The sequence below is a fragment of the Mesoplodon bidens genome (genome assembly GCF_964165515.1).
Source record: "Mesoplodon bidens genome assembly, chromosome: 4".
NCBI classification, from domain to species: domain Eukaryota; kingdom Metazoa; phylum Chordata; class Mammalia; order Artiodactyla; family Ziphiidae; genus Mesoplodon; species Mesoplodon bidens.
The window spans coordinates 55,848,461-55,862,056 of record NC_138160.1 but is presented as its reverse complement, the minus strand read 5'-3'; the positions used below and the strand labels follow the sequence as shown (position 1 = coordinate 55,862,056).

The following is a 13,596-nucleotide window of genomic DNA, read 5'->3' as shown; positions in this document are numbered from 1 at the left end:
TGATTATTTAGGTATATAATACCAGTTACAAGAATAAGAAAGCAAAAGGTGTTTAATTCCATAGCAACTCTAATAGTGTTTTGAGACACTAACTGAAAAGGTTCTCAGATATCATCACCCTAGTTTTATAACAACTCTCCAACCCACAAACACAAATTTCTAGCCATGTAATGATTGACCAAACTTTTATGCACCATACATAAATTCAGGTAAAGTTGCCAAAACAACTTCTGCCCAGAGCGTTTCAGCCCAGCTCAACGAATGTGAGACTTTTCTTTAAAAAAAAAAAAAAAAAAAAGGAATCATGAAGCAATCACTCATCAATACTGACCTTGTTGCTCACTGTCTGCTTCAGTTTTTGAAGAACCTGGTGCAACAGGAAGGGGTCGAGGTGGCCGGGGCTTTGGTGTGGGCGGTGAGATCTTTTTCCTTCCAATGTATTCTACGTAAGTTCCCGGAAAGTCTCCCCTCTCCCCCGTGGTCTCGTTATAGCCATTTAACCAGCCGATTTCTTCAGGCCTGGCTTCTTGTCCATCACTGAATCCAAGAGCTACTAAGGACCCTTTATTCACAGTCAGTACGTCCCCCAAGTGCAAGTCAATGTCTTCTTCCCGCTCCTTTTTATAGTCGTACAGCGCCCTGTACTGGTACCCCTCGGCACTCATGGCTGCAGACCTGCGACCATGCGACAGCTGAGGCTGGCTGCACACTGCAGTCTAACCTGACGTTTCTATGGAAAGTGAATTCAGAGAGTGTGTTAAGATTCCTAATACACGTCCAGCAGGGGATAAAGGATAACTCTCCAAAGGTTTAAGAGGAGAGGTGATTGGCCATCCGGCCGTCCATCTGTCCTCCATCAAGGGTGTGACTGAAGTCAGGGCTCACTTCCTCTGTGGCCGCAGTCTTCCCACCGGCTTCCTTTTCAGCAACTCGTCAACACATTGACTCGGGGCTGACTCTCCCTTCGAGGCCCGATCCTTTCTGACACTCTCGTCACACTGTCCATCTGTCATCTGATTTGACTATGGCACACACCACATGCGAGCTGCACCTAGCAAAGGGAAAACAAGACTTATGAATCAACGGCACACTTGGCCATCTGCGTGAATCTGAATTTCGACTTCCATTCAACAAGTACTTAATCAACCTGGCAGACATACACAGGCCAGTATGCTTTTGCTTGACATGGTATACACAACAAAGATTAGTGAGGCAGGCAGTCCCCGCCTTCTAAGAACACTCGGCAGGGTGGGAGGGATGCTGGCATGTGGCAACATCTCAGAGATAAGACAGGACACAAGGAACTCTAATGCTAGGTAAATGTCATAAGAGAGCAGAGACTGAACGCTAGGGAGTTCAAACAAGGGAGAGACCACATCTCACTGCAGGCATCTGAGGACAGAAGAGAACGCGTGGCATGATCTTAGGTACAGATGTGACGAAGCACATGTCGTATTCTGGGAAGAGCTAGAACAGGCAGACCAGTATGTGTGAAGCCAAAGAGGGAACATCACATCCGGGTTAGAAAGATAAGCAGGGGTTGAATAACAGACATCACACATGCCCGTGTCGAGTTTATGAGTGGTGCAATCTACAACGGGGAGCTGGAAAAAGGCTTGGAGGGAGGGGAACAACAACACCAGAGCGGCACTTGAAGAACCTCAATCTAATCCTGGTGCGTGGAAGGGACTGGCACAGGGACAGAAGAGGAAAGCCGTGAAAAGTGTTTTGCAGCCATCTGGGCAAGTGGCCATGAAGGCATGAACCAAAGTGGCAGCAGAAGGTACGGAAAGGGGAGGACTGAAGTAAGGGAGAAAGAAGCATGTGTGGAACGTGGCAATGCTGAAAAATGGATCAAGAAAGAGAGAAGCACATGGTACTGGGTACTGGATCCTGGTTGGGGAGATGGACAGACTGCAGCATATGAGAAACAGAGGATGGCAGAGAAGCCAAGAGGAAGGGGCTCTTCCCAGGCTGGAGGGCTGAGCCAAGGTTCAAGGTGCTAGCTGACGGCTGGACCTTAAAGATCAGCCACTCCACCAGCTATTTTAGAATTCATTTCTGCATGATATGAGATAATCAGAGAGATACATTGACTTGTGTGTCTGTTTAGCAACACATTAGTATTTTTAAGCCAAAGAAATAAAGACACAAAACTTAGTACATAATAGCAGAGCATAGGTCATTTTGTTGGTATGTTCCTAGCAAAAAAGTAAAATAGAAGGTACAAATTGTACAGAAAATACAAGTACAAAATAAAGAGGAAAAACTTCTCTCTCTTGCACTTTCTCCTTTATCCCAAAGTTGATTACTGTTTTAATTTTACATTGATTCCTTTCTTAAAAAGCAATAAAAATGATATATATTTTTTAAAAAAGAAGAAGAAAAAGAAAGAAAGAGAGAAACTAAAGGTGCCTGATCCTGAGTTCACAAGAAGAATGTAGCTACCAATATCAGGCAAAGGGAAGCCAGGAGGCCTGATGGGCTAACGGTGATGCTGGGCATCCAAATGCAAGCGTGGATCGTTGAAAACCTGGTCTGTGATTCAGGAGAGGAAACACACCTGAGGTTTGGTAATCAGCCGCAAATAAGGCAAGGCCAAGCTCAATGGAATGAAGGAACTCAGAGGAAAAATATTAAAAGTAAAAAAAAAAAAAAAATCCAAGGACCAAACATCAAGGTTCAATGAATGCCAATGAGGAGGGAAAGTCAAGGTCTGAAGACAATGCAATATCCTGGAAACAAGGGATAAGAGGGTTCAGGTAGGAAAAGGTGATCTCTAAGACGAAATCCTGCAGAGGCCTCTGGAAGTGGGAAACAGGCAGGGCTGGGTCATCTGGGGCTTCTGTCCATAGTGGAGTCATCACGGACTTGAGAAAGCCCACTCTAGTCTAGTAGTATTGAGGAGAGTAACCAGAGTTTAAGGAGTTAAGGAATAAAGAGAAAGCAGAGATGGCTGCTGCAGATCACACTATGAAGATAGCTCAGTGGAGGGGGAAACGGAAATGCAAGTTTTTTCTTTTTTTTTTTAACTAGTAGAGGCAGAGGGCTTAGAGAGTCAGAGGCTCTTTAAGTTAGAGGCAGTAAGGCAGCTTGGATAGCTGCTAGAACAGTAGAGAACAACGTGCACACGGACACACTATGTGCTCCGTTCATTTCTCCACGTTATCTTTGTTAGAAAAGAGGAAAAGCAAACTAAAGGTTTCAGTTAAGCTGGCTGAACAATAAAGCAATAAAAACAATAGCCTCACAATTTCGGTGTGCTATGTCAAAGAGAGCTTTTATAAGTTTTCAAGAATGGAGCCCTTTAGAAGTTTATTATTATAGGCAGTCTGCGGTGTAGGCATCTTAAGAAGCAAATCTAATCACAGATTAATTGTTATGCTGGCATTCAGAAGTGTAAAGTATTCAACTTTACATGGCTAAAGCCTCTTAGCTGTAATACAATAACGCTCTTAGGAGAGTTACATATTAAAAGAAGGAAAAACAAACACTGGAGATCTTTGTGTAGCAAGAATATTAATTTGCAGTAGTATTCTACTTTGTATTTCAGTTGGCAGAGAAAAAAAATTAAAGCAGCCAGCAGAGCATATGAGAAAAATAAACTATGTTATGTTTGAAGACAGCCTCTCCTTTTGCTAGATCCAGAATCAAATTAAATATTCACTGCATAAATTCACAAGAAAATATAAAACTAGCAAATCCCATTTTTAGTACTAATGTACTCGTTACAAATGAGACACAGAACATGAAAATTTACATATCCCTAAATGCCTGGAAACCAGGCAATATGCCTGAGAATAATTTAATTCCTCCAAATCTGCCTTGAAATTTGTGTTAGCTTTTCCTGGCAATGTATGTTTTTTTGAAAAAAAAAAATCCTCAACTAGTAGGCTGGGTAGATCTTTCCGCCAGCTGCTGCCTATGGCTTCCTCTATTTCAACAGCCCAGGAGGCCAGTTTGGTGCGATTCTTAACAGAATGGGGAGTATAATAACTCCCCTCTCTCCCTCCTACTCTGTCCCCCTCAATTCCTCCTCTCCCCGCTACACGGCTCTCAGCAACCGCCAAGCCCTGCTCATGGCACACCTACGTAGCTATGCATGTCCCTCACCAGGGGACACTGCAGTAAGAAAAGATCCAGGTCTGCTCAAGGTTTAACAAACCTGAAAACTGTGTTTACATTGGCCTGAGGCTAAATCCCTGCAAGGAGATAAAGAACCCTGAGGAACCCAAAGACTTTAGCAAGACCAGACTTTAGAGTAACAATTCCCACCATAGATGCCAGAGATCTACCTGTCTCTACAAATTCCCCCTCCCTCACCGTTTGTAAGATCCACCTTACTTTCTGTGCAGAAGAATCCTATGCAGAACTCTGGGCCCTCAACTGACCAAGAGAAGTCCAAATCTTCTATGACTCCTGGACCATAGGCAGCACACACCACTCATCTTCCGGGACTCCACCGTCAAGGCCAGGAAGACCAATCCAAACAGTCCAAGGTCAGCCATGATTCAGTGCCAATTAAGAGGGAGCGCTGGGCTTCCCTGGTGGCACAGTGGTTGAGAGTCCGCCTGCCGATGCAGGGGACACGGGTTCGGGCCCCGGTCCGGGAAGATCCCACATGCCGCGGAGCGGCTAGTCCCGCGAGCCATGGCCGCTGAGCCTGTGTGTCCGGAGCCTGTGCTCCGCAACGGGAGAGGCCACAGCAGTGAGAGGTCCGCGTACCGCAAAAAAAAAAAAAAAAAAAAAAGAGGAAGCGCTGACTAGCCATGGGGTGGTGAGTGGAGCGCATCCCATGGGGAGATGCAGAGAGGCCTTGGCTAGAGTAGGGCGGCCCTCCCCTGCTGCACACTGTACACTTTCTCCTGACGGCCATGCCCATTTTAATGGCTGCCACTGTCGTCGTCACTAAATACTGGAAGCTATAGGTGTATTAACCCATTCAATCATCACCATCGAATATTCAGTGGGAGCTATAGGTGTATTAACATGTTCAATACTCAAGGTAACCATGAGATGGGTACTATCAACATTCTCACTTTACATAGGAGGAAACCGAGGTGCGGAGAGTTTAGTGTCTTGGCTGCGATATCTTGGCCATGATAACACTCACCAAGGGCGAGGTGTAACTAGAGTTCAGATCCAGGCAGTCTGGCTCCAGAGCCACCACTTTTAACACCTTAAAACCTACTGCCCAGGGCTTCCCTGGTGGCGCAGTGGTTGAGAGCCCGCCTGCCGATGCAGGGGACACAGGTTCGTGTCCCGGTCCAGGAAGATCCCACATGCCGCGGAGCGGCTGGGCCCGTGAGCCATGGCCGCTGGGCCTGCGCATCCGGAGCCTGTGCTCCGCAACGGGAGAGGCCGCAACAGTGAGAGGCCCGCGTACCGCAAAAAAAACCACGAAAAACCCACTGCCCAAACTCAGCTTGCTCGGATGCCCCAGGACGGCCCAGATATATCCATGGAGTCAATGGTGCAGATTTCTTGCTTGCACACTCTGACCTCTTAGATTTATCTTGAAGGTCTGCTTGTTGCTCTCTGTAACAGGGGCCTTACTGATAGTGTTTGTGGCTCTTTCACAGAAACACCTGCACAAAAAGAAGCCATTATAACTCAGCAGGAGTGCCCTCAGTCTGAGACTCAGCAACTTGGACCACACAGATTTTCTTCCAAAGAGACTTCATTAAGATGCATCCTTGCCAAAGAAGTCCATGAACTAGTGAATCAAATACTGGGCACATCACTTCTGGAAGGCTGCCCTCTTCTGGAAGCCTGCCCATTTCTGCTCTACAAGCTTCAGCTTCTGTTACCTACATGCTTCTTGGCATCTTTGCCCCCTGCTGCTACCCCAGGCCCCTCACTGCACAATTTCTAACAGCTCAGCTCCTCCTTGGGGGCGGGGGGGTATGTGAAGCATCGTCCACAGTCACCGGGGCTATCACATTTAGAGAACTGGCAAGTCCTCTTTTCTCTCACCCTCAAATTTCTCTCTCACCCACAGAGCAGAAGACTCAGCAGACTGGGGCACTGGTCGTGCGTAGATCACTCTCCTGTGATCAGTGTGGGGCTGAAACTACATGGTGCCCAGATTCACAAGCTTACCCCTCCAACCTCTTCGGCTACATACACCTGTTCATTGAAACGTTTCCAGCCAGCTTCAACAGAATTATTTCGACAGTTAAGATCTTTATATGTGGATAATCTAATGTTTTCAAATAACCAAGGCAGTTTTATGACATATGCTCCAAGACAGTGCATAACCTAAGTTACTGCAACAAAAGGTATAAAGGAGTCCTAGGAACAAATAACAAATGAACTTACTCATACAGAACATCCTATGCAACAGTTCAAAAGGTCCTTCACGGGAAAAATTTTGCTCCTGGTTTTCAAGCCTTTTACAGACTGCCTGCAATACCATTACTCGGAAGGCAGATTTTTCTCTCTGCTAAAACACCAACCAATTCCCATTCTGTTCCTCAGAATAAAGTTGTTTCTGATGCCCGACAAGGAGCAATCCCTGACTTTTTAATGTACAACTGCTTGAAAGTAAATTTTCAATTTAAACCCTCTAACCCGCAGGCATTTGGGCAAAGAACCAAACAAAATTCTTTGAAAAGTCCTCTGACTTTGTTGACTTACTCATTCCCCTTTCACAAAGGACGGGGATTTAGCAAACTTGGTGGGGAGGCAGGAATAAAGGATATTTTCAAATCACTTTAAATAAATCAAGAATATAACCTGAGTGTGTGATTCTATCCTGCCATGAAACCAGCAGTTTGGCCCTGGGTCCCAGCACAAAATGGACTTTCAATCCAGCTGCAAAGCTACAGAGAGGTTCCTGGCCCCCCAGACCTCTAATTCACCTCTCCGTCTTCAGTGTGGCAGCTCTGAGGAGTGCAAGCTCCCTAACTAAATTCACACAGCCTTTTTAAAAAACAAAATGCACAATTCATTATTATTATTATTATTATTTTTTTTTTTTTTGCGGTAGGCGGGCCTCTCACTGTTGTGGCCTCTCCCCTTGCGGAGCACAGGCTCCGGACGCACAGGCTCAGCGGCCATGGCTCACGGGCCTAGCCGCTCTGCGGCATGTGGGATCTTCCCAGACCGGGGCACGAACCCGTGTCCCCTGCATCAGCAGGCGGACTCTCAACCACTGCGCCACCAGGGAAGCCCACAATTCATTATTTAAAACTCTTTTTACCTTTCAAATAATGTCCTGGAAATCAGGAAAATCAAACTAAACAGTTAAAATTTCCTACTAACATAATGAATTTCAAGCTAAAATGATGGGCTCAGGGTAAAATTTTATGGGATGTAAATTTTACCTCAGTTAAAACAAAATAAAATGATGGGCTCGGAGGAAGCCCCAAGCCACAGTCCTCAAGTATCTCCATTCATTTTTCAAACCAACCAGAATGTGTCCCAGGCTGCCACGCTCAGGGCTGGGTCTGCACTGTGGGGAAGCAGGGCACCTAGGGCACAAGTCCTGCCCGCAAGCCCTCTGGGGGTTGGGGGTATGGGGGTGGGGGGACAGGACAAGCCCCGGTCAAACAACAAGGACACAGGGCTCTCCAGAAAGCAAAGTGATGGGATAGCGGAGCACTGCCGAGGGGCAGAGACACAGGCCCAGCTGGAGGCAGTTCTCAGGCTCAGTGGTCACCACAGGGAGGATGTGGCTTCCAGAGCCTGAGAAACACATCCCATCACCCAGAAAGGGCCATGGGATGGACCATTCTAGTTCTCTGCATCATCCCGGGGAAGAAGCCCTGAGGAGGCGGCCATGGAATGGGAGGACTACAGCAGACAATCTCGAGTCCCCCTCTTGTGAAAATACAATGCTGCTGTGTAAAATTCTTAGCAAGAAGGTGAGTATTAGCACTGGGTTTCGCACTCAAAGATGCTTGTCCCCGTTGGTGCCTAAATTTTTAAACTTGGGCAAGTTACTTAAACCTCTCTGTGCCACTATTTATTATGAAGATTAAAGGAAATTATTTTTACAAAGACTGCACTCCATGCTTGATAATTAGAGCTTAATTAACACCAACATAGTGCTTATTAGGGGCCAGGCACACTTCTTCCGGTTTTGCATATGTCAACTCATTGAATCCTTACGACCATCCTGGGTATGCTTATCATCTCCATTTTACAGATGGGAAAATAAGCACAGAGAAGTTAAATAATTTGCTTTAAGTCCCATGGCTAGTAAACCACAGCTATAGTTGCATTATTGTTACTACCATCATTACTATTAATATTGATTGCCACTTACTACCACTTATACAATTCATTTTAAAACCAGAACATTTGCCAAGAATTTTCTTTTGCCCTGCCTCTAAATGCTGCAAACTCTACTGAAAGAATCCTCAAGCTAGCCAAAATAAACCTCTCCGCTGTTTCTTTAACTCCTTTTCAGAGTAAATAGATAGACAGATAAGGGCTGCTTGTGGACTTTGCCCATCTAGTCCTGAGGCAGAGGGTGGCTCTATAGAGGTCAGGGCAAAGGAGACCTGGGAGGGGCCAGGGCTGTGTGAGAGGGTGGTATGAGACAGGGGGTGGAGTCAGGGGACAACACTGCTCTCCAGCAGGGTTTGGTGGCCGCTCCTTAGCTGCCCTCAAAGAGAAAAGGTGACAGCGCTCATGCAGTCCTCCAGGGACGGAAGGCAGCAGCGTCCTCCTGTTACAGCCCTAGATCCTGGGGCTGAGCGCCGGGGCTGGGCCACTGGGGGTCCAGCCAAAAAGGAGAGGAGCAAAGCACTCCAGCCCGGCCCAGGCACCTTGCTTTCTTCACTGTTTCCACCCACTGCTGGAGTCCCCCCATTTTTGCTAGACTCCTGTGATCGCAGTACTCACAGTACTCTCTGGGTGATCGTTAACATGAAAACTATTTTGATTACAGGTGCCTGGGGGTACGTATTGGATTTACTTTAAGGAAAACAATGTTGGGAGGATACAATCTCCAAAGATGTTTTTATAGTAGATTTTTTTTTAAAGCAAAAGGTACACTACACTCATTCTATCCTTTCAAATAAATAAACAGACAAAACCTCTAACATCACCCCAACAGACAAGTTTAGGAGTAATTACATAGTCTATTTTCAGCTGCTTTGGCATAACGTACATGAAATGGCCTTTAATTGCCACTCTCTTACGCAAGTAATTCCAATAAGAGAGTTAGCAGAACCATGGCAGGTAATCACATTAGGGTGTAGGTGGAGGAGACGGGGAAAAAAGCAATAAATAGGATGAATATTTTTAAAATTAATTACAACGTAAGTTTTTTATTAAAAGCTGTTATATAATTGATATTATGCCTTCTAAGGTAAAAACGAAGTGATAATCCCTTCCTTCCATTGATAAGCAACTTCTTGTTTTCTGAGGGCTTCAGTAAGATGCTCCATTCTCTTGCCTTCACTGGCAAATCCCTGTGTCCTCCAAAAGACAGAAGAGCTGTGGGGAGCCCGTCTAAATGTATAATATACTGAAAAAGGCACTTCCCTTTCTCTTCTGCATTGTGTATGCCCCAGTTGTGGAAGAATTAAAAGCAAAACACCAAATGCAAACATGATCTCAGCTTTCTATATTCTACCTGACCATGAAATCATTTTATTTTCAATGTGCTCACTGACCATCTCTTTATTCACTAAAACTCATTTTGCATATGACAAAATGCAAACACAATGAGAGCTGAACTAGAATTGTTTCTGTTTTAATGAGTGTGTGGACAATCTTTCAGAGTGGATGCCTTTTTAGAATACTCCCTTGAACTACCTAAGAGAAAAAGGAAATTCTGACAAACATATTAGCCTAAGAATTACGGGGCATTCATGGAAAATTTTAATTAAATATATGGGCAACACTCTTAATAACACAAAATTTGAGTAAGTGGAGCAGGCTTGCACTGAAGATACCAAAACCCTTCAAAGCCAGCTTAGGCGCACTTAACATTTCCAGCAAATAAATGCGTACTACCATCATCACTGTCAATAACCAAAATACGTATCACCTATGACTTACTGTACCACTTCTGTTTCCCAAAACCAACTTAATGTTGTGGGGATTTACTGTTCTTAATAAAGTGAAATTTAAAGAAACAGCTATGGAAAAACAATATAATTAATCAATGGTAAGTGAAATGATTTTTCACGTTGGCTATCAGCATCACAGAGGTGAAAAGACACAGTGATACCGTCATTTTACAAAAACAGATAAAACAGCAGATACTAGTGTGTACAATGCAAGTTATCTGCTATGCAACTGACAAGAACAGGTCCCAAATCAAGATGAAAGTTAAAAAGCAAATGCACATCACACTTTGAAAGCTAGTATCAGATATATAAAAACTTTCTTCCAAACACAAAAATCTATACACCTCTATGGAAAAAGTACAACTCTCTAGTTGCAATTGTCACATAAAAGCTGAAGAGGCCAGCAGTGACATAACCCAACACTTCTGCAAGGCAGGGAGCCTCCTCCACCAGCCTTTCCAGTTTAAGCCTGATTTTGAACCAAACACACCTTCCCAAACTGAAGAAGGATCCCCCCCAAAAATCACTCAGTGTATTTTCTTTGTAATGACCAAAACACTTGCTTCCCAAAGTTTAAGAACTTTTGTTTCTAAGAAAACTATCATCTATGCTTTTTAAAAGCTGTTTATTTCAAGACAGTGTAATCTATCAAAAAATTATGGCTACGAGGGTGCTTTTTTTTTCTCTTCCAACGATAAAAGATGTTTGTGGCCTTCTGTGCAGAAGTCACCAAATTCCTGATGATTTGCCCCATTACTGATAGCCTGTCTCAGAAATAAACTTGTCTTCCTACTCTGACCTTTTCTAGCTAATACCTAACCATCTTTAAAGCTGCCAAACGCAAGACAAGCTAATGAAATATTAAAAAACAAACAAACAAAAACCATTCCACATAACCCCTGGGTCACTTACTTTGTGAATGTCCCGCCTAACAACTAAAACTCCAGCCCCATCACACTGAAATGACAATCTTATGCTGCATTCAAAACCCGGAACTGCTTTATCCATTCTTACTTTGCATTGACAAAGAGGAAAAGAACTGAAAAAAAAAAAGCCCCCCAAATCCCTATCACTTCTAAAGTCACAAAACCCCCAAACAGAGTAAACTCATACTTAGATACCAACAGTGCTGCAGCTCCACCAGGGATTAACGGTGTAAGTGAGACCTTTCTGATCTTAATTGCGCCCAGAGAAGCAGAAGAATTTCCCCAAATCCAGTCCACACACATTCTGCATTCAACATGTAACAGCCATTCCGCTCACACCCTTACATTTCATGATCGAATTCTGGTTACCAAAGTACATTTCTGCACTGGAGCGGTTGGCCTGAGCTTTCCTGTTCTCTTTGTTTTGTGATCTGCAGGGCAGTTTCTGCCCTTGGGAAGTGAGTGTGAGAGCTGTGGATTCCAGACAATTCCCCCACGATCTTTCAGCTCGGGTTTGCACGCTCTCTCGCTCTCTCTAGCCGGCTCCATATTGCTGGGCCGGTCCCTCCAGCCTCGCCCCGCGTTACAAAAAACCTGGATTTCCGGGCTGTTCCAAAGACCCCATTAAGTCTGCCTCCAACAACCTGCCCAGGCCCGGTCGGCACCACACGCCGAGTTAGGGTCCCAGCGACCGGCCGCACCGAGGCGCACTTCCCCCACCCCGGAAGAGGAGGGAGGCGAACTTCGGAGGGCGGGGGCTGGGGGCTAGCTCCGGGGACCCCCGCCGCCCCGCTCGCCCCGGGGAAGGGCCCGGGCAGCGACCCGGGTGCAGCCGGAGGGCGCGGGGGAAGGCATAGCTCCTTCCCGCTAACGCAAAGGCAGCGGTCAGGGCGCTCTCCTCTGCTGAAAGGCGCCGGAAAACTGCAGCAAGGCGACAGTGGGGACCCACAGAAGCGTGAGGTGACGGAGGGGTGGCGGAAGCCCGAGTTCGCCTGCAACTCCAGGGACGAATGCGCCCGGCGGCGCGCACAACCCGCTCGGAAGAGGACTAGGGAAACGGGAGCCGCGAGGTGGCCGGGAGCACGCAGGACGCTGGCCGCGAGGAGGGCCCGCGGCTGCACGGCGGGCGGGAGATGCCGGCGGCAGGGAGGACGGCGGCCGGCTCGCTTCCCCCGGCTCGGCTCTGCAGGAGAAGCGGCTGCTGGTGACAGGAAGAGAGCGGCGGTAGCCGCGCGCGCACGCACCGCCTCCCCCTCCCGAGCACACACCCGGACCCGCTGCTGCCGCCTACCTCCCCCGCCGGCCGGCTTCCTTCCTCTGCGGGGCCCAGGCTGCAGCGGCAGCCTCTTGCGCGCACGGCTCCGATGCGCCCCTGACCAGGCTCCGACCCGCCGGCCGTTCCCGACCCAAGCTCGCCGTCTCCCGACCCGCTCCCCGCCGCCCCGGCCGCGGCCGCCGCTTCCTCCAACTCCGCTCCAGCTGCTCACGACTCCTTTCCGTGCGCCGGCAGCTCCAGCGCCCGGCGGCCGGCCCCGCCTCCGGCCCCGCCCCACGCGCCCCGCCCCCGAGCCCGCGCCAACCGGCGCCCGCGTCTCCGCCCCTCTCCGCTGGCCCCGCGCCCTCCGCCGCCGCCTTTCACTTTGCGGGCCCCCGAGCCCGGCGGCCAGGCGGGTGGAGCTCCGGCCCTGCGAACCTTTTCCTGCTGCCGGGCTCGCCTTCCGCCCCCAGCTGCGGGGATGCCCTGGGCTGCCGGGCCGAGCGCTCTGGCTTTGCGCCCTCCGGGCTGGCCAGGCTGCTGCCCGCCTGCGGCCGAGCCGGCTGCCGGGCGTCTTCGAGACCAGAGGCGGCGGGTCTGGGGAAGATCGAGGACAAATTCAGACTTAGAAGCTGCGTCTCTAATCGCAGTGTCTTGAAACAAACCCCAGCCTCTTTGGAGCCTCCAGCGCCCCAGCGGAGTGGCTGGGATGGGGAGGACTCGGATTCCAGGCTCGCCAAAGCCAGGAGGCCCTGCAATTCATGGCCTCGCCAGCGCGGCCTCGGGAGTGGGCGGAAAATCCTCGCCACCCCGCGTAGCGCCTGGGGGTGAAGGAGGGGTGAAAGGGTGAAGCGGAGGGACAAGCGCCCGCAGCCTGCCTAGAACTCCAGGAGCCTGGCTGGCACTGCCGCCGCCGGGAGCCGGCCCGGCCCGCCAGCAGGGCAGAGTTTTATGAGGAGGGCGCACGCTGGCTGATCCCTCGCAGTCCTGAGATGACAGAGCAAATGTAGGTCGCTCAGGCAGACCGTGGCCCCTTGGTTGCTCATGGGGTCGGTGGAGGAAGCTCATGTGACTTGTACGGTTCCTTAAATTTGTTAATTTTCAAATGCACACTCTTCAGCCAGTCGTCATTATTTTACTTGCTCAAGAAAAATCTGACGTTGACTCGAACCTTCCTCTGACAGTAGGATGGGATGCCAGCACCCTCTGTTCCTCTTTCGCCCGTGAAAACATGTTGAGTCCGCTTTTAAAAAAGCTCTTCCCAGATTCCTCTTTCTGCGGTTTTGAGACCTGCACCCGCCCAGCCTACTTGCCCTAGAGCCCTTTTCCCAATTTCCTTGCAAGAATATTACTTTTTTTTTTAACCAAGCACTTAGACTTTTGTCAA

General features: G+C 48.2%; 1 protein-coding gene across 2 annotated transcripts in view; it reads right to left on the bottom strand.

The window, feature by feature from the left end:
- PIK3R1 (phosphoinositide-3-kinase regulatory subunit 1) overlaps positions 1-12,440 on the bottom strand; it is an 89,757-nt gene extending 77,317 nt beyond the window's left edge. The window contains exons 1-2 of one of the 2 annotated variants that reach the window (XM_081230404.1): positions 12,246-12,440; positions 332-1,051 (exon numbers count right to left, since the gene is read on the bottom strand). In XM_081230404.1, the coding sequence (XP_081086530.1) occupies positions 332-665 (334 nt within the window). In that variant the 5' untranslated portion in view covers positions 666-1,051; positions 12,246-12,440. Of the gene's footprint in view, positions 1-331; positions 1,052-11,299; positions 11,424-12,245 lie in introns of those variants that run through there. The other variant, XM_081230405.1, reaches the window with a different exon arrangement.
- Positions 12,441-13,596: the final 1,156 nt, after the last annotated feature.